The sequence below is a fragment of the Brassica napus genome, chromosome C2 (genome assembly GCF_020379485.1).
Source record: "Brassica napus cultivar Da-Ae chromosome C2, Da-Ae, whole genome shotgun sequence".
NCBI lineage: Eukaryota > Viridiplantae > Streptophyta > Magnoliopsida > Brassicales > Brassicaceae > Brassica > Brassica napus.
Genome location: NC_063445.1, coordinates 20,027,636 through 20,047,781, shown reverse-complemented (window position 1 = coordinate 20,047,781; position 20,146 = coordinate 20,027,636). Strand labels below are relative to the sequence as shown.

Below are 20,146 nucleotides of genomic sequence, written 5' to 3'. Positions count from 1 at the left end.
ATTTACCATTGTCTTCAAATTTTTTGCTTGCTAAGCCTTGTAGTGCTTGCTTGATTAATAAGATGCATAAGCTGCCTTTTGGTCGAACAACTCTTTCTTCTTCTCATGTTCTTGATATAGTATTCTCTGATGTGTGGACTTCACCCTTAGTTTCAGTTGATGGTTTCAAATACTATGTGATTTTTGTAGATCATTTCACTAGATATACATGGTTTTATCCATTAAAACAAAAATCTCAAGTTTTTGAAACCTTTACAAAGTTTAAGGCGTTAGTTGAAAATAGATTTCAATCAAAGCTTAAAACTCTTTATACTGATAATGATGGAGAATATATTGCTTTAGCTAATTTTCTATCAACTCATGGTATATCTCATTTTACTACTCCTCCACACACACCCGAGCACAATGGTATAGCTGAGCGTCGTCATCGACACATAGTTGAGACCGACTTAAGTAACCCTCTTGTCGCAAGCCTCTATGCCTAAGTCATATTGGACTTATGCTATGACTACTGCCTTGTACTTAATAAATCATGTGCTAACAGCTAACTTGTCTATGAAGTCGCCATTTGCATGCTTGTTTGATAGACTACCGAATTATTCAAAGCTTAAAGTGTTTTGTTGTTTATGTTTTTCTTGGTTGCTCCCTTATGCATCAAATAAATTGGATAATAGATCAACTCCATGCACTTTCTTAGGCTATTCTACAACACAAAGTGCTTACTTTTGTCTTGATAGAACTACTACACGAATTTATACATCACGCCAAGTCACTTTTCATGAGTGTATGTTTCCATTTGCTTTGCCTAACGAACTCACCCCTGCTTCTGATGATGATGTAACATAATCATCTCTTGCAGATAACCCTTTAGTCTCCAAGTTACCACTCTAACACCGGGTCCTTCTGCCTCTGTTCCATTGGTCTCTAACACAACTCCAACACCGCAAGTTTCAACTCAGACTGCAGTTGAACCACTTCCTCAGCCCTCTGTTCCTATACCACCGTCTGAACAACCACAAATATCAGCTGCAGACGCTACTACTACTCAGCCAGAGAATGAGAAAACCATTTCTGTTTCAACAAGAACTTCTACAAGAGCTCGCAAACCGGTTCAGAAATTAAATCTTCATACCACTATCACTCCTCTTACCGAAACCATCCCAACCTCAGTTAAGGAGGCTTTAAAAGATCCTTGGTGGCGTCGAGCAATGTATGAGGAGATTGATGCTCAGCTCAAGATCACACATGGGATGTTGTTGATTTTTCAGGACACTTCAATGTTGTGGGCTGTAAGTGGGTCTTCACGATAAAGAGGAATGCTGATGGCTCTGTCGACAGGTTCAAAACTCGTCTTGTTGCTAAAGGCTTCAACCAGCGACCCGGAGTGGACTACACTGAAACATTTAGCCTTGTAGTGAAGCCAGCCATGATCAGAATGGTCCTCAGCACCTCTGTCTCCAAGCAATGAGACAGTTTGATGTTAATCATATGTTTCTTCAAGTCAAACTTGATGATGAAGTCTACATGATGCAACCTCCCGGTTTTACAGACAAATAGAATACTCATGGCGTGTGCAAGCTACGCAAAGCTGTCTACGATTTAAAACAAGCTCCTCTAGCGTGGTACAATGAGTTGAAATCATTCCTCCTTCAATGCGGTTTCAGAAACTCTCTAGCTGCTGCAAGCTTGTTCATCTACAACAACAACGAGATCCTCTTATACATGCTTGTATACGTCGATGACATTATTCTTACCGGGAACAACAATGATCGCTTCAAACTCTTCATTGATCAACTCTCAACTCGCTTCTCTTTAAAAGACTTGGGCAATCTTTCTTATTTTCTAGGAATGGAAGCTCTTCGTACTTCTAAAGGTTTATTACTACACAGTCTCGTTACATTTCAGATTTATTGGAGAAAACAAAGATGATTGGTGCTAAGGCTGTAGTTACTCCCATGTGTCCGAACAGCAGCTTAACACTCAATAGTGGCTCACCTATGGCAGAACCAACACAGTATCGCACAGCAGTGGGAAGTTTACAATATCTTTCTCTCACTCGCCCTGGCATCTCTTTCGCAGTCAACAAATTATCTCAGTTCATGCACAGCCTACTGAAGAACACTGGCAAGCCATTAAAAAACTTCTCTGATATCTCAGCGGAACACAAAACAAGGGCATCTACTACTCTGCCAGCAACACACCATCTCTACACGCATATACTGATGCCGATTGGGCCGGGAACAAGGATGATTACACATCAACGGGAGCATACATTGTATACTTTGGTCGCCATCCCATTGCCTGGTCTTCTAAGAAACAAACAGGTGTGGCACGATCATCTACGGAAGCTGAATATAGGTCACTAGCCTCTACGACAGCTTAGCTATGTTGGATTATTTCTCTCATGTCCGAACTTGGCCTCAAGACTACACAAACTCCAGAAATTTACTGTGACAATATCGGGGTAACATATCTGGCTGCAAATCATGTTCTCCACTCAAGAATGAAGCACATTGTCTTGGATTATCATTTTGTTCGACATCAAATTCAGACAGGACATGTCTGTGTATCACATGTTGCATTGGCTGATCAGTTAGCGGATGCACTAACCAAACATCTTCTTCGTCCTCGGTTTCAAACTCTGAACATCAAGATTGGTCTAGCTGAAAGTATCTTGAGGGGACATATTAGATATAAAAATATAATATGTTAGGATTACTAAGATTGCTCTCATTACAATCACTTTCCTCTATCATCACGTTATGTATATTCTCTTTCCATATTTGTACATCTCTGTAACTATATATGTAGCCTTATGGCTTGTAACTATATATGTAGCCTTATGGCTCTGTTACAATTCGATACCATAACGATATGCGTTAAGATCTACAAATTATTTTAATAAAAATATTAAATCGATGCTAATATAATATAAATACTCTTGACCAGATGATAAGTGTAGAGTCGACTATTTATATTATAATCACTACAAGAAAAATGCTCATTGTTAGCGCGGGTTATATGCTATGTTAGAGTTTTGATAGCGAATTCACAATTGCTGTGTATACGGCAGCCATCATATGTAGCCCCCTTACAATAGCGTTTTTCTTTGATGCTACGAAATGTTCGTTTACGATAGCATTAATTAGCTGATGTTATTAATGAATCTACGGCACAATTATTTTTTGTTACAAATTGATTATGATACGTATTGCGTGCCATGGTAGCGACGTCTACAATAGCAATAGCTTATTTTGGTAATTGCTGTGGATAAGTGCTTTACTAAAGTTTTTAATAGCTTAGAAATATATTATGATAGTTTACATTATATGAAATATTTAATGCTATGCTTTACAAGCATAACTGTTTTTTTAGCTATTGTTATTTGTTCACGAGCTATGAATTTGCATTTTCGAAAATTTGTAATAAAAAAAGCAGAAACTTCATAACAAACTAACCCTTTCATAAAATAAGTTTGACATACATAAGTCATTACACATAGGTGTTACTGATGCAGTTCTAAAACACAAACCAAAGTCATAAGCAATAATATCATACATCAAGTTCATTAGCCTAACTTAAACACTAGCTAAATCTGGATCTAAGTTCTTCATTCCCTTAGCTGCTGCAACAATGAAAACTCTGATCAGTTATGCAATTACATATGCAGGTTTAAACACACAAAACAGAATACTTACAGCAGCTTAAAATATGACCAATTTATCAATTGGCCATGCAATTGATGAACCGTGTGCATCTTTCAAACTCTCTATTTCATCTGATTTCCTCCAAACTTCTGCATCATCTACGAGCACTACATCTACCCACACTCTAGCTGCTTTCGGACCCAAGCGCACAAAGTGGACCAGTTGAGTTGGGTCTGTTGAATGGATACGACCTTCAGCAACAACTTGTTTCCTCTCACCAATGTCCATCAATTTGCACTTCTGATTCTGTTTCATTGTCTGAGATCCATGCTTAAGCTGACACTTTACAATAGACATGCACACAATTCAAAACACAGATATTAATCTGAGCAGATGATTGAACATATAAGTTAAAAATTTACCTGATCAGTTGCAGGAGACTCCTCAGTATGAATTGATGTTGTTGCTCCTGATTTTGCACCTTTTCTACCACTTGTATCAGTAGGCGACTTATAACCAACCGATGTAACTTTCATACCCGTAGGAGATTGTCCTCTTGTTGCTTCTGGTGGATTGTCAAAGACAACTTTGCTAGCAGGCCATGACATAAAAGAATGTAAGCAGTCCTCCAGGTAGGAATGATCCATCGTAGGCCTCCATAAATATGTTTCATGCTCGTGTACAACATCCAAGAATACTTTAACTGCTTTAGGTCCTAGAGGAAGTCCATTAACCAATGCTTTTGGTTCTTTTCTCTGCCAACGCCCTTCACCAACAACTACACTATCATCACACAAATCCAGAAGTTTGCATTTGTTGAGAGAATTTGCTCTTGAGCCCTATCAAACACATTCGGAAAAAGAAGTTATCATAGGCGAAATCATGACCTTATTAACTATGTAACTGCAAGAATGAAAAACATTTACCAGTGGTGCAATGTCTTCATGTTCAAGCCCCAGACCTAGTTCCACGCATTTTTTCTTCGGCCATGCAATAATATGACCAACAGCTTCCTTAATTGTGCACATGTTAGTCGCAGGTCTCCAGAGGAATGCTTCAGGTTCAGTAGCTTCATCAACCAAGACTTTAACATCATTAGGACCTAATCGACTGTCATTCACTATGTCTTCAAGGTCAGAAGAAATGATACGACCCTCAGCAACGTTTCCATCTTCATCAGCCCAGTCAATGAGAAGACACTTCTTTTGTGGTATCTTGTTCACACTCCGTTAAATGTTAGTTGTTAAAGTATAAGAGTAGTGTAAAGTAGAAAAAAATTCCATTGATCTCATATAAATTGCTTACTCTTGCAGCCGAGTTTTCCCCCACTTCATTGTCATCTCTCTGTAACATAAACCCAACACAAAGCTTATTATTATGTGATAAGCACTTATCTTTATGTATTCTTGGAGATGTAACTAACCTGGTTTTTTACTTTCGTAAGTTCAGACTGTAGCTCATTAACCTTTTGCATGAGATGAATTTGTGTCTGTTGCATTTCAGAAATTGACTTCTGGTTGACATTGAAGCAAGCTAATTTCGTCTTACTAATATTCCTCCCCATTGCTCTCATACGACCAGGATTATCAGGTCCTAAGACCTGGATGAGCGTATCTTCATCCAGATTTTTTCCACTCTGACTACCACCCTTAACAATCTCAGCTGCCTTTTGCTGTATACCACATTACAATTAACAGAAAAAGTTATAAGCATATCTATCTACCGACCAGGATTAATAGGAGGAACAGATTATGTTATAAACTTACAATCTTCTCAGCAGCATTTGTGTTGATGGGAGTTCCATCTTTTCTTTTACGTGACCTCACCCAGACTTTAAGTCTCGACACTTCAGATTTGTCTTCAGAACTATTTTTCTGTTGCAAAATTATATGTCAACAGCCTTGTCTACAGATAAAAAAATGAAACCAAAATCTGAGATAATATGCTTACCATCTCTTCTGCTAGTCTAACCATTCCCTTTCTACTACAAGTGTGAGGAATCTGTTTGCTTCTCCTCTCTTTGTAGCTATCACTCAGAACCTATCATTTCGTAATAACGATCTTATTAATCTAGTTAGTAATAGCGATGGGAGTTCCATCTAAGAATGTATACCTTGAATTCTTGGCTTGTTTTTAGCTTCACAAATTTGCGCCACTCAATTGGATGAACATTCTTAGGTCTGAGATTCATCCTTTGTTGGTTATTTTCAGCTTCATTGATTTGGGTAACAAGACGTGACTTGGATGATCTCCACAAGGCTCCCATATGCTTAAGAACTGCAACCCTTTGGTGGTCCTCATCAAGTTCAAACCTTGCCTGCACACGTAGTTAGCCAACCAATAATCAATAACTTGATGTCTGTTCAGAACTATACATGCTGTTATTGTTTAGAAACTGTCACCTGGACTGATTTCCAAAGCACTGTCTTCACTTCTTCAGTAATTTTTTTTCCAATTTTCAACTGTAACAGGCACGTGCTCCCTTACCAACGGACCCAAATATGAAGATAGCTTGACTGAACCAGGACCATAAGCTTCTCCCATAAAAGTGAAATCGACATGAACTCTGGTATTTGGATCTTTGGCTAGGTCTCTCATCATTGTTGGACCACGCTTTCTCCTACGGGAGGTTCCACCTTCAGCCTCCTGAGTATGTTCTATCTCACCTTCAGGCTCGTCGCCATTATGTTGCTCTGGTTGACGCTCCTCTTCCTGTTGTTGCTCCTCCTCATGTTCCTCTTCCGGTTCTCGTTCCTCCACATGTTCCTCTTCATGTTCATGTCGCTGCCCACGTTCCTCTTCATGTTCTTCTTCATGTGTTTGGATAGTACAAACGAACTCAACTTCGTCATCATCTGCCTTTTTTGACTTCTTTGATTGTCTCCTTCCACGTTTAGTCTGCTTTGCACGTCCCATCTTAATTCACCTGAAACATAATAAGAAATACATAGTTAACTTCATACTCAACAGAACACTGAAACAATCACACTACAACCTCAAAACAAGAAACAACCAAACAAGCAGACAATGACCAAGCAAGTACCACAATCAAAAACAAAAACAAGCAATGATATCATCAATGTCAATAAGGCAACTTCGTCACACATATATCCCTTCACAATCAGTTCTGACATTCTCAGCATCATCAATGTCAACATCCAAGTCAACATTCGACGGTAATGGCCCAATATCTGCATTTCCCTCTTGAATATCTTCCTTACTGTATCTTCTAGAAGGACCTTTCATGACAATATACCAGTTTGATGACTCATCTTCTCTGGAGTAAAACACTTGCTTCGCTTGAGATGCTAGAATGTAAGGGTCACTTGCAAAGGAGGCTTGACTTTGATTCATGTTCACAAGTGTAAAACCATCTTCGATCTTTACTCCATTACCCTTAACTGCCCATTGACATCGGAACAGAGGAACATAGAAGACATTGTAGTCGATCAAAATGATGTCTGTCACCCTGCCGTAGTAAGATACTAAATCTACCACCTGTGATGTATCTTTTGCACTAGCTCTACACACTGCTGTAGCCTCATAATAGACCCCACTATTCTGACTTTTCCTATCAACTGACACTGTGTGAAACCTCTGCCCATTAACAATGAATCCTGTATATGATCTCGCAGAACAACGTGGACCATAAGCTATCCACTTAAGTGTGTCGTCATGTTCTGCAGAATCAAGAGGCACCTGATAAATAAATAACAAGTCAATAACAAGTAGGCAGTCTATAAGAGGAGAATTGTATAATGTAATTCAGTACCTTCTCTTTTAGCCAGGAAGCAAAATTCTTAGTATGCATACTCCATAACGTTGATGCATCTCGCCGACACCTTCCATCTGTGTCTTGTAAATATTGTAGATGCTCACTAGTAGCAGATCAAAATAGAAATAAATTAGAAAAAGTTGTTGATTGTAAATAAAAACTATGTAATGAAAGATAAATTTATACTTACTCTACATAAGGTTCGACCATAGCCATGTTTTGGATGATAGCAATATGAGCAATCCTCTTTTCCGTTTCAGTGAGAGTTACTGAAGTAGCAGTGGTTATTGGACGACCCTCTAAGATAGAATTGTTCTCATACTCTGTGTTTCTATCCTTTTTCTCTTGAACATTTGTTGTTTTCTTCAGGAACTCACTGCAAAACCGGATACATTCCTCAGCAAGGTAGCACTCAGCTATGCAGCCCTCTGGTCTTGCAGGATTTCTAACAAAGTCTTTGAGGACTTTCATGTACCTAAATCAAATCAATAAATGTCAGTTTTGGATATGTTTGTAACAGAATGAAAAAAAATCATATTTATCTACCTTTCAAACGGGTACATCCATCTAAAGTGGACTGGTCCACCAAGCCGAGCTTCTCTTCCTAGATGGACAGTCAAATGAAGCATGATATCAAACAAACTTGGAGGAAAGTATCTTTCAAACAAGCACAGAGTCTCAACAATCTCAGCTTCCATAACCAGAAGCTTCTCCATGTCAATCACTCTCTGACACAACAGATTGAAGAAAGAGCATAATCTAAAAATTGCAAGCCTCGGTCCTTTTGGCAGCAACCCTTTAAGTGCAATCGGCAGAAGTTGTTGCATCAAAACATGGTAGTCATGTGATTTCAGACCAGAGACTTTACAGTCATCCAACGAGACACCTCTTGATATGTTAGAACAATATCCATCTGGCCCTTTGAAGTCAAATAGACGCCTGCAAAATATCTTCTTTTCTTGCTTGGACAAAGACCACGGTGCTGGAGGGAGATAGGTTCTTTTTCCTTGCACTCTAGGGTGCAAATCCGGCCTAATACCAAGCTCCTCCAGATCCTTACGAGCGGCAAGACCATCCTTAGATTTCCCACAGTGCAACAACGTTGAAACTAAGCTTGCAGCAACATTTCTCTCCACATGCATTACATCTAAGTTGTGCCTCACCGGGAGTTCCTACACATGAGAAATAAAACATCATATTTAAGTTAAGAAAATAACAGTGATGAGGAAAAAAAAATTAAGCAAATGAAATAATAATCTACCTCCCAATAAGGTAGCTTGAAGAATATTGACCTCTTCTTCCATCTAGATAACTCATCCTCATCTACTAGTACTTCTTCCTCTTCATCTGATTCACTCGACATACCCTCAATATCAGACCCTAAATCAGTTGAACCCTGCATCATTTTTCTCTTACTGCCAGACCGTTTGAAATTTCCAAAATCATTGTGAAAATTTCTCAGATTTTGAGAAATATCACGCCCAGTAAGTATTCTTCCCCTTCTCCCTTGTTCTACTTTTCCATCAAACCATTTCTTCTTTCCTCTAAAACTGTGAGTTGGTGGCAGACCCTTTCTATGACCCATATACACATGCTTTCTGCTGAACTTCAACCACATGCTCTCTGTATTTTTTCCACATAACGGACATCCCATTTTTCCCTTTACTTTGCAGCCTGCTAGATTCCCATAAGCTGGAAAATCGCTGATTGTCCAAAGCAGCATCGCCTTTAGTGTAAAAGCTGATCGAGTAAGAGCGTCGTATGTTACCTCTCCAATGCTCCACAGAGTGTTAAGATCGTCGATTAGGGGTTCTAAATACACGTCTATGCTATTACCAGGCTGATGTGGACCAGGAATCAGCAAAGAAAGCATGATATTCTCCTTCTTCATGCACAGGTCTGGAGGTAAGTTGTAGTTAACTAGCAGAACAGGCCAGCAACTGTACATCGAGTTCTTCATGTTGAATGGATTGAATCCATCTGTTGAAAGTCCCAGCCTCAGGTTCCTTGCTTCATCTGCAAACGTAGGGTATTTGGCATTCATATGATCCCATGTCACATAATCAACAGGATGACGCAGCTTTCCATCACTGCTTTTGTTGGTAAAGTGCCACCTCAAATCCTTGGCCATTTCTTCAGACCGGAACATTCTCTTCAGTCTTGGTATTACAGGGAAGTAACGGAGAACTTTCTGTGGGACGCCTTTCTTCGTCTCACCCGTGTGGACATTAGTCTTCCACCTTGAAGCCTTGCATTTAGGACACTTATCGAGTTTCTTGAACCTCTTTCTGAATAGGCAGCAGTCGTTGCCACAAGCATGGATCTTCTCGTAGCCCATGTCAAATGATTTCAAGAACTTCTTCACGTCATAGAGTGATGTGTGCAAGACATTTTCTTCAGGTAACATGTCTGGCAAGGTCTCTAGCAAATCATTGAAGCTCTTGTCAGACCATCCATTCTGAGTCTTCAATCTGAACAACGAAACAATTGCAGATAACTTGCTATGGCTTGAACAGCTCGGATACAATGGTGTTTCAGCGTCAGCTAGCTTTGCCAAGAACTCATCTTCTTTCTTGTCCTCTCCCTCTGCCATATCAGATAGATTCCCCATACCAGCTAACTCTTCATCAAAACACTCAGCAGCTCTGAACAACCCATAGATCTCATCGTTCCACTCACTTCCTTTGCTTTCATCAGCAACCTCTGCGTTCAACTCTCCATGTAGATACCAATCAGCCCGCATCTTATAACCCTCCTCCATACCCCTAGTAACAAGATGATCAAGTACCACACTTGCTGAATGTCGAACTATGTTACGGCAGTCAATACACGGACATACAATAACATCAACCCCTCCCATTGCTGAAGCCACATCCCGGACAAACTTTGAAGCCCCTCTCTCATATCCAGGATCAACTCTGCCATTAACAATCAAAAGAAAAACAAAATTAAACAAGTTAAGTCAGTAATCACCAAATGAAACATGAGATACACGCTTAAGCTCATTACCTGTTTAGATGTACCCAAGCTTTGTCCATAATGCTGTGTTCGAACCTAAGTTGAAACCTTTTTTAACAAAACGAACTTATAACATAACACATAAGAGTCAGAGGATGTAATGATATAGCAAAAATATTCAGAGCATGAAACGATACCAACCAAATAAAAAGATAACTGGAATAAAACAGGAAATTAAAGCAACCAACATATCAAAGCAACCAAGAAATTAAAGCAAAAAAAAAATAAAACTTCGATTTCAGCTTAACACTGACAGAGATATCGAAATTGTGACTTCCTATACCTAAGAGATGTAGAACAGGAGTTGAATCGGAGCGGGGAGAAGCGGCGATGAAGGAGAGTGATGGAGAATCGAGGGGGAGATGGAGAATCGAGGAGGAGATGGAGAATCAGAGATGGAGAATCGAGGCGGAGATGGAGAATCGAGACATAGATGGAAATAGAGAGAGAACGATAGAGAAGGAGATGGAGAATCCAGATTGATTTCTCTTAGAGTTTTGTCGAGAAAAGGGGAAAATGAGAGAGAAGAGAGGGAACCCCGATTAGAGAGAGGGAAAACAGAAAATATTAGCTAATTTTTACTAAGTGTTTCGTGGAAAAGCTAATTTTAGCTTCCCGCTTAGCAAAACTCTATCATAGCATTTATATAATGCTAACCTATATTAAAAAAAAAAATTCACTCATCAACGACAGCAGTTCCGTGAAACGTGCTATAACAATGTTCTATGAATAGCAACTTTTTTTGTAGTGAATTTCTGGTTAAAAAGTAGTATTATAATTTCTCTCCGGGTTATGCGAAAAGGGGAAAAGCATTTCACGTGTCTGTCTCCTGACATACACGAACCTTGAAATTACTGAATATTTTATGTTTTAACACTAAATCACGTCATTACATAAAAATACCATTTTAGCCACAACCTTTCTCTATATAAACATTTTTACCCTCCGCCTCTCTCTCATCAAACCACAGAACACCTCTCACAAATTTTAAAGCTACACCTCTACTACACCTTTGCAATCTCTCCCTATCTCCAAAAAATGGCAGAAACAGCAACATTATCGTCACTGAAACGTCACAGAGACGAGCAAGAACAAGAAACCATACCCCAAGAAGATACAAAAAAACAAAAGCCTTCTTCATTTTATACTTCATACAATCAAGTTCAATTTTTCTTAGATGATGCCGAAGCAGGCAATGATTTAACTTCCCTAATCACCACACTGCAGCAAGAACTTTCTACGGAGGAGCAAAACGCTGTCGTCTTCGAGATTCCTGCTCTCTCTTCGTCTTCTTGCTCCTCGTCCTCTTCGTGCGCTTCAAAAGATGAAGAATACGAGAGCGATAAGGAGAAGATGATGAAGCATCTTTTAGAAGCTTCCGACGACGAACTAGGAATACCTAACATTAAATTTGGCGAGAGTAATTATGAGGTGGTTAAGAATGAAAGTAATCAGGATTACGTTAATGGGTTTAGTTTATTAGATGGGTTTGGTGATGGGCTTTGGGAGCTCGAGGATGAAGCTGCTAACTATTACACGTTGTTGCAGTCAGAATTGTTCATGTAGAAGTCCATATAACGGTAAACTAGGGTAACAAGAAGGGTGGGTAAAAAAGAGAGAGTAAAACCAAATATGATGAAAGAAAATAAAATTATGAAAGAAGAAAATAATTGAATATTTCTTTATCAATTTTATTTTTTCATTGCTGGGTTTCTTTTTTTCATGTGAATTTACAGGTGTCCTCTTTTATTTGTTTTAGCTATTATATTTATATTTCTTTCTTTAATGTGTGTAATTTTCAGTGGGACTAATGATAATGATACTATTTTGTTGTTTTTGTCTTTAAAATCATTTTGTTACGTTATTAAAAGACATAGACCCTAATTTGATTCAAAGGGTTAATCAAGTACAAAATACAAATCTAATTCAAGTGGCCTGTACTGGTCCCATTCTAGGACCATGGTATTCATCAAGTTAATTAGCCGTCATAAATTTCTCCAACATATATGTCAAGTTAGATTCAAAGTCTTACAATTCTGTACACTTATTGACATAAGCAAATTAAAAATGTATTAATCGATTACCATGTGCTATAACTTCTTACAATAAATGTTTATTGTATATATTTTTTGGAACCGAATAATAAACATTTTGATTTGTGGAAGAGGTAAAATTATTACTAGATAGCATAGAAGTTTCATTAAACGTCCACTTTCAGATTCGTAACCGATATTTAAATTGGAAATTTGTGAAAGTTCTCGAGATTTCGCATTCAATAAGCTTCCAAAAATATGTATATAAATCACGTATCTATTTTATATACTTAATTTCATGAATAAATAAAAAATATATTTTTATTTTATATAAAATACAAAATTAATAAAATTAAAATAGAGAGAATATATATGAAAATATCAAAACTAATACTATAAAATTATCGTTGTGCATAATTTTTTTTATAAGTGATCTTGCATATATATATTCAAATATTTTGTGACAGATTTTTGTGAACTATTAAAATTAATTAATTTGATATTACTGAAAATTACCTTGTAACCTAGGCATCTCTGTTTCTCCGATTTACCGGATGTGTTTTACTGTTCCCGATGTCCCTATGGCGAAGATTAGGCCTGGGATTTTTATCCGAGATCCGGATTCGATCCGAGATTCGATCTGGATCCGATCCAAAAATCCGGATATCCGGAGGGACCGAATCCGGATCTGGATAGTAAAATGTTGGATTCGTCAAAGCTGGATCCGGATCCGGATATCTTAATTTTTAAGTCCGGATATCCGGATCCGTAAGTTTTATTAATAAATATTTCAAAAATAGTAATATTTATATATAAAAATTAATTTTATTTAATATATTTTTATTTTTATAATAGTATATATAAATTTTATGTAAATTTTATAATATTATACATAGAAATAATTAAAGACATTATATATATTTTTTTAAATTATTGTTAATATTTTATATATATATATATATATTAATATTATTTTTTATTTATTTTAAGGATCCAAATCCGGATCCGGATATCCGCCGGATATTACAATTTTTAGGAGGATATCCGACACCCGGATATCCGAAAACCCCGGATCCGGATAAGGATAATAAAATTATGGATCCGCCGGATAAGGATCCGAATCCAGATACCTTAAGATTTCCCGGATACCCGATCCGTCTTAGGCCTAGTGAAGATGCATGAATATACTATATTAATTAATTAAAAATAATAATAATCATCACTGACAAAAGGGGTTGTCGGAGTGCACTATAGTCGGTCATATGCGATTGTATACTATAGTATTACACATGTTTTGCCTCTTCTATTTTTTTTTCCGCTAATAATGTAAACTAGGTGACCGGTCCGCACCCTGTGCGGGCATAAGAACATGATCGGTGTGCATCCTATGTTCTCTCTCGGCCCGTACCTCACGAGAGGGAACACAGTAACGTCAATATGAAGAGGCAGATATTGTGTGTATGTATAATTGCAACGTCACAAAATATTTTGGGTGTTTACGAAGATACTTTCATTCAAAAAATGGAATAAATAGTGTATAGTTTTAGAAGTAACGGATTTTATATTATCATTAATTAGAATTGTATTGTATATGTTTCGTAATTCTTTATTTTAGGTGAATAATATTATTTTCCCATAAATAATAAACAAACATTTATGTAGACATATTAAAAGAAAATATAATAAAAATCAAAATATTATCCATAAATAATATAAATTATAAAGTACATTTCTCGATAAAAAAGCAAATTCAATTAGAAACTTGCAAAAAATTAAATAAATTTTGTAAGCAATTTGACGGGTTAACATTATTTGATAGATTTATAAATTTCTAAATTTTATTGAACATGAAATAATATTAAATTGACATACCGTCATCGGTCTCTTAACTCATCACAATCCATCTAGCAAATACAAAAAATAAATAATTGCAACAGTTTATTCATTTTAAAATTTGTATTTGAAAAAAAAAAGTAGATTAAAATTACGTACCGTGACTACGAAATATTCTGAAAAACTTGTTTGTAGACAACATTCAATATTTTTGTCTGCGGCTTCCCTTCTTTACCAGTTATTAGGATTTTTAATTCAGATCTCGACTTAACTCTTGAAAGTGCAACTTTGCCTTACATTTTGTAAGCATTTTATAAATTATTTTAAAGTTATGATAAATTTATTCTTTAAACAACGATAAATAATTTAAAAATAATATTAATAAACATTTTTGGATTTTGTAATATTTAAAATAGTTATTATATAATTATATTCGAATACAATTCATCAAGTAGAGTATAAAACTATTATAATTATCTTATATAAAATTTTGTTCATTGTATTTTATAGTTTATAAATATTAAAAGTAATAAATAAAACATTATTAATCTTTCTATAATACTTCCAAGGTAAAGTGGGTGGCAGAGTCGATGAAAGTGGGTGGCAGAGTCGATTCATCAAGTAGCATATAATACTTCCAAGGCAAAGTGGGTGGCACAGTCGATGAAAGATGAGGAACCTTTGCGTCTAAACACATTTTTCTTAGCACACAAGCAGCATCGTCGTAATACCTTAATAGTATGAGAGGAGAGATTTGTGAATAATACTTTAAAGAATGAAAAGAGAATGTTTGTATTTTAAAACCTTGGGTGTCTCATATATATATACAGTCGATTATTTCTCATATTAATGACGCACAATAGTTTGCACAATAAATAATGAAATTGTTTAAAGAAAGATATTAAATGTGTATTGTCAAAAAATGATTTGCATATGATATGATTTTAACTTGCGCAAGTAATCCATATTAGAAAGGTAAGTTATTAAAAACAAACAAACTAATTAGAAACATTAAAATATTTTGTAAGCAATGTAATAAATATGATATCAACATGCGCAAGTTTACCGTTTGAATAATAAGGAAAGTTTTTAATATTTTTCTTAATTCTAAATCTTGCCCAAGGGTAAACTAAATCGATAATATTTAATGATTTCAACTTGCGCAAGTAATCCATATTGTAAATAAGTGATTTGCATATTTAATGATTTCAACTTGCGCAAGTAATCCATATTAGAAATGTAAGTTATTAAAAACAAATTTTGTCAATAAGTTATTTGCATATTTAATGATTTCAACTTACACAAGTAATCCATATTAGAAAGGCAAGTTATTAAAAACAAACAACCTAATTAGTAGGGATGGGCACTTTACCCGATATCCGAAGTGGCACCCGAACCCGATCCGAAAATGCATGTCAAGTTTTTTATTTAAGAAATTAACAAAAAATTACATCCAAATTTTTTTAAAAAATAACTAAATTAATGCCTTTTTAGTTTTAAATTTTTATGTCTAAATCTATTAACCATTCAATCTATTAAAATTAAAAAATAGTTAACTGAAAGTTATATTTTTAAATATAAGAAACTTGAGAAATGAAAATTTTAATTTTTTTTTTTCAAAATATAAATATCCGAACCCGATCTGAAATAACCGAATCCAAACTAAAAATACCCGAACCCGACCCGAAGTACAGAAATACTCGAACGGGTTCTACACCTCTATACCGAAATACTCGAAAATCCAAAATACCCGATCCGAACCCGAACGGGTACCCGAACGCCCACCCCTACTAATTAGAAACATTATAATATTTTCTAAGCAAATGTAATTAATATGATATCAACATGCGCAAGTTTACTGTTTGAATAATAAGGAAAGTTTTTAATATTTTTCTTAGTTCTAAATCTTGCTCAATGCTAAACTAAATCGATAATTATTATCCCCTAGCTATATATGGGCTTAACGAAATCGACAATAGTTTTGGGCTTGTCTACATAAGCGATTGATTAAAATAAATGAAAAATAAAATTCAAAAAAATCGACCAATAGAATTATAACAATTTTTCTAAGAAGCTCTATCTTAATGACATGTCAGCAGAAATCACTAAAGTGACTTCTCTTTTAATGTATAGGAGGATTGTATATGTGTCGTAATTCTTTATTTAGGTGAATAATATTATTTTTCCATAAATAATAAACAAACATTTATGTAGACATATTAAAAGAAAATATAAAAAAATCAAAATATTATCCATAAATAATATAAATTATGAAGTACATTTCTCGATAAAGAAAGAAAATTCAATTATAACGTGCAAAAAATTAAATAAATTTTGTAAGCAATTTTACGGGTTAACATTATTTGATAGATTTATAAATTTATAAATTTTATTGAACATGAAATAATATTAAATTGGCATACCGTCATCGGTCTCCTAACTCATCACAACCCATCTGGAAAATAAAAAAAATAAATAATTGTAACAATTTATATATTTTAAAATTTGTATTTGAAAAAAAATAGATTAAAATTACGTATCGTGACTACGGAATATTCTGAAAAATTTGTTTGTAGACAACATTCAATGTTTTTGTCTTCGGCTTCCCTTCTTTACCAGTTATTGGGATTTTTAATCCAGATCTCGACTTAACTCTTGAAAGTGCAACTTTGCCTTGCATTTTGTAAGCATTTTATAAATTATTTTTAAATTATGATAAATTTATTCTTTAAACAACGATAAATAATTTAAAAATAATATTAATAAACATTTTTGGATTTTGTAATATTTAAAATAGTTATTATATAATTATATTCGAACACAGTTCATCAAGTAGAGGATAAAACTATTATAATTATCTTATATAAAATTTCGTTCATTTTATTTTATAGGTTATAAATATTAAAAGTAATAAATAAAACATTAATAGTCTTTCAATAATTTCGAGAATTGTTTCCATAAATTGTTATTTGTAATATTCGTTAGATTATATGGCAAGTGATGTTAAACGTCAATAAGTTAAACAATTCTTCCATATTTGGAAATAATATATATATATATATATAACAATGACAAATTAAATGGTAAAGTATGTAAACACCTATTTTCTACCAGCGTGAGTTAGAACTCCGCCGTATTTAAGAATCATAAGGGCCTCTACAAGTCTTTATTCTTCGCCTTCACCATCCCACTTCAGCGGCTTCAGTGAACCTTCATGTATATCCCTGAGAAAATTCCTCCCTGCGCCATTCCAAAAGGTTCTCTGCTGTGAGAAAATGACCCCATGAATTAAATAAAAAATGCATAATGCTAGCTTACTTATAAGATGATATAAGATAATATTACTAAATGATACTATGTAATACTTTTCCGGACAATATTCAACAAAGAGAGAGAAAATACTAAAGAACCTCTTCAAGAACTGCTTTAACTTGGCGAAGCTTCTCAGCATGTTCAATCAAGGTTTTCTGGATCACTATCACTATCACGACCTGGTCTACATATAAAAAAAGGAAGACCATATTGTCGTTACCAGTATTCAACACATGGAAAAGATAGACCAGAGATGCTTTTTGGAGACAAGACACAAAGAGTTGAGTTCAGGGTTCTAAAGATGAGGAGCCTTTGCGTCTAAACATATTTTTCTTAGCACACAAGCAGCATTGTCGTAATACCTTAATAGTATGAGAGGAGAGATTTGTGAATAATACTTTAAAGAATGAAAAGAGAATGTTTGTATTTTAAGACCTTGGGTGTCTCCTATATATATACAGTCGATTTATTCTCATATTAATGATTTTAATATTTTGCACGATAAATAATAAAATCGTTTAAAGAAAGATATTAAATGTGTATTGTCAAAAAATGATTTGCATAAGATATGATTTTAACTTGCGCAAGTAATCCATATTAGAAAGGTAAGTTATTAAAAACAAACAATCTAATTAGAAACATTAAAATATTTTGTAAGCAATATAATAAATATGATATCAACATGCGCAAGTTTACCGTTTGAATAATAAGGAAAGTTTTTAATATTTGTCTTAATTCTAAATCTTGCCCAATGGTAAACTAAATCGATAAAATTTAATGATTTCAACTTGCGCAAGTAATCCATATTGTGAATAAGTGATTTGCATATCTAATGATTTCAACTTGCGCAAGTAATCTATATTAGAAAGGTAAGTTATTAAAAACAAATTTTGTCAATAAGTTATTTGCATATTTAATGATTTCAACTTGCGCAAGTAATCCATATTAGAAAGGTAAGTTATTAAAAACAAACAACCTAATTAGTAGGGGTGGGCACTTTACCCGATATCCGAAGTGGCACCCGAACCCGATCCGAAAAACCCGAACTGAAATCCGAACCGAAGTAGCAAAATACCCGAACGGGTATTGAATAAGGAGAGATTGGATACCCGAACCCGAATGGATATCCGAAGATAACCGAACATATGTATAATTAACCTTATATTTCTAGTTTACATCTCTCATTTTATATAAAATATTTATATTGATACTACACATACTTTAAGTTCATATGATATACATACAATTATGAAAAAAATGATTTGCTACTCACTTAAAATGTTTGTCAAGTTTTTTATTTAAAAAATTAACAAAAAGTTACATCCGAAATTTAAAAAAAATAACTAAATTAATGCCTTTTTAGTTTTAAAATGTTATGTCCAAATCTATTAACTATTCAATCTATTAAAAATAAAAAAAAAAGTTAACTGAAAGTTATATTTTTAAATATAAGAAACTTGAGAAATGAAAATTTTAATTTTTTTTTTCAAAATCTAAATATCCTAACCATATTCGAAATAACCGAATCCGAACTAAAAATATCCGAACCCGACCCGAAGTACAGAAATACCCGAACGGGTTCTACACCTCTATACCAAAATACCCGAAAATCCGAAATACCAGACCCGAACCCGAACAGGTACCCAAGGCTAAACTAAATCGATAATTATTATCCCCTAGCTATATATGGGCTTAACGAAATCGACAATAGTTTTGGGCTTGTCTACATAAGCGATTGATTAAAATAAATGAAAAAGAAAAATTCAAAAAAACCAGCCAATAGAATTATAACATTTTTCCTGAGAAGCTCTATATGAGTGCCACCTCAGCAGAAATCACTAAAGTGACTTCTCTTTTAATGTATAGGGGAATGTAATTACTAAAATGAAGGTTTGGTTACGATGTTTTTTTTTTCAACATTACAGACTTATATTGACTCTGTAAACCACACCGGGAGATATTGATCCATGTGAACGACGAAAGACGTTTGTTTCCTCACACTGCGTGCAAGGTTATCCGCCTTTGTATTTTGCGTTCTTGGTACATGTATAATCTCTGATCGTTTGAAGCTCTCTTTCAGACTCTTGATATCTTCCAAATAACTTGCAAAAACTGGTCATTCTTCTGGTTTCAAAACCATCTTCACTAATTGAGAACAATCCGTTGCAAACGTAACCTGGAATTATCGTAAATTCTTCATACATTCCATAGCCCATAGTAGCGCCTCCATCTCTGCACGCAAGGGAGTTAAAGAAGCCCGTACATTCCTTGCTCCCATCAGACCCTCAAATCCTTCTAAAGTACTGAACCAACCCTGACCAGAGAACATATCCCCCTCTTTCCATGATCAATATGTAAAACATCATCTTCCACGAATTGACGTAAGAGTCGTTGCCTGAACTTGTGTTCCCATCTTCTGGTCATTCAAAAGTTGTGCCTCTGCCCAGAGTGTGGATTCCGTTTCTGCCAATTTAAGAATGTCCCTAGGATCCATATCCAGATTACTAAAAACTTTATTATTTCTTCCT

The 20,146-nt window shown here is 35.0% G+C and overlaps 3 protein-coding genes across 3 annotated transcripts; 1 reads left to right on the top strand and 2 right to left on the bottom strand.

Annotated features, from left to right (window-relative positions):
* Positions 1-4,492: 4,492 nt before the first annotated feature.
* LOC111202908 lies at positions 4,493-10,861 on the bottom strand. The gene is made up of 7 exons (XM_048747956.1): positions 10,724-10,861; positions 6,050-6,573; positions 5,761-5,964; positions 5,598-5,687; positions 5,414-5,521; positions 5,071-5,319; positions 4,493-4,991 (listed from the first exon to the last, which is right to left on the bottom strand). Exons 3-7 carry the CDS (start codon positions 5,911-5,913, stop codon positions 4,884-4,886), a joined length of 708 nt encoding a protein of 235 aa, XP_048603913.1. The 5' UTR covers positions 5,914-5,964; positions 6,050-6,573; positions 10,724-10,861; the 3' UTR covers positions 4,493-4,883.
* On the bottom strand, positions 6,581-10,707 carry LOC111205806. The gene is made up of 6 exons (XM_022702034.2): positions 10,432-10,707; positions 8,684-10,340; positions 7,969-8,594; positions 7,613-7,897; positions 7,420-7,525; positions 6,581-7,346 (listed from the first exon to the last, which is right to left on the bottom strand). The coding sequence occupies exons 1-6, from the start codon at positions 10,458-10,460 to the stop codon at positions 6,747-6,749; spliced, it is 3,303 nt and encodes a 1,100-aa protein (XP_022557755.2). The 5' UTR covers positions 10,461-10,707; the 3' UTR covers positions 6,581-6,746.
* A 590-nt stretch (positions 10,862-11,451) lies between the features above and the next one.
* Positions 11,452-12,275, top strand: LOC106379962. The gene has a single exon (XM_013819804.3). The coding sequence runs from the start codon at positions 11,479-11,481 to the stop codon at positions 12,004-12,006; it is 528 nt and encodes a 175-aa protein (XP_013675258.1). The 5' UTR covers positions 11,452-11,478; the 3' UTR covers positions 12,007-12,275.
* The last annotated feature ends 7,871 nt before the right edge of the window (positions 12,276-20,146 follow it).

What these genes read in the sequence shown, in the direction of transcription:
- LOC111202908 (XM_048747956.1), bottom strand. Translation starts at nt 5,913, where the DNA reads ATGGGAGCCTTGTGGAGATCATCCAAGTCACGTCTTGTTACCCAAATC. An exon ending in AAACAAGCCAAGAATTCAAG is followed by an intron (nt 5,688 to 5,760) that starts GTATACATTCTT and finishes ACGAAATGATAG; the next exon opens with GTTCTGAGTGATAGCTACAA. An exon ending in TTAGACTAGCAGAAGAGATG is followed by an intron (nt 5,522 to 5,597) that starts GTAAGCATATTA and finishes ATTTTGCAACAG; the next exon opens with AAAAATAGTTCTGAAGACAA.
- LOC111205806 (XM_022702034.2), bottom strand. Translation starts at nt 10,460, where the DNA reads ATGGACAAAGCTTGGGTACATCTAAACAG. An exon ending in TGGATGTACCCGTTTGAAAG is followed by an intron (nt 7,898 to 7,968) that starts GTAGATAAATAT and finishes GATTTGATTTAG; the next exon opens with GTACATGAAAGTCCTCAAAG. An exon ending in ATGGTCGAACCTTATGTAGA is followed by an intron (nt 7,526 to 7,612) that starts GTAAGTATAAAT and finishes ATCTGCTACTAG; the next exon opens with TGAGCATCTACAATATTTAC.
- LOC106379962 (XM_013819804.3), top strand. Translation starts at nt 11,479, where the DNA reads ATGGCAGAAACAGCAACATTATCGTCACTGAAACGTCACAGAGACGAG.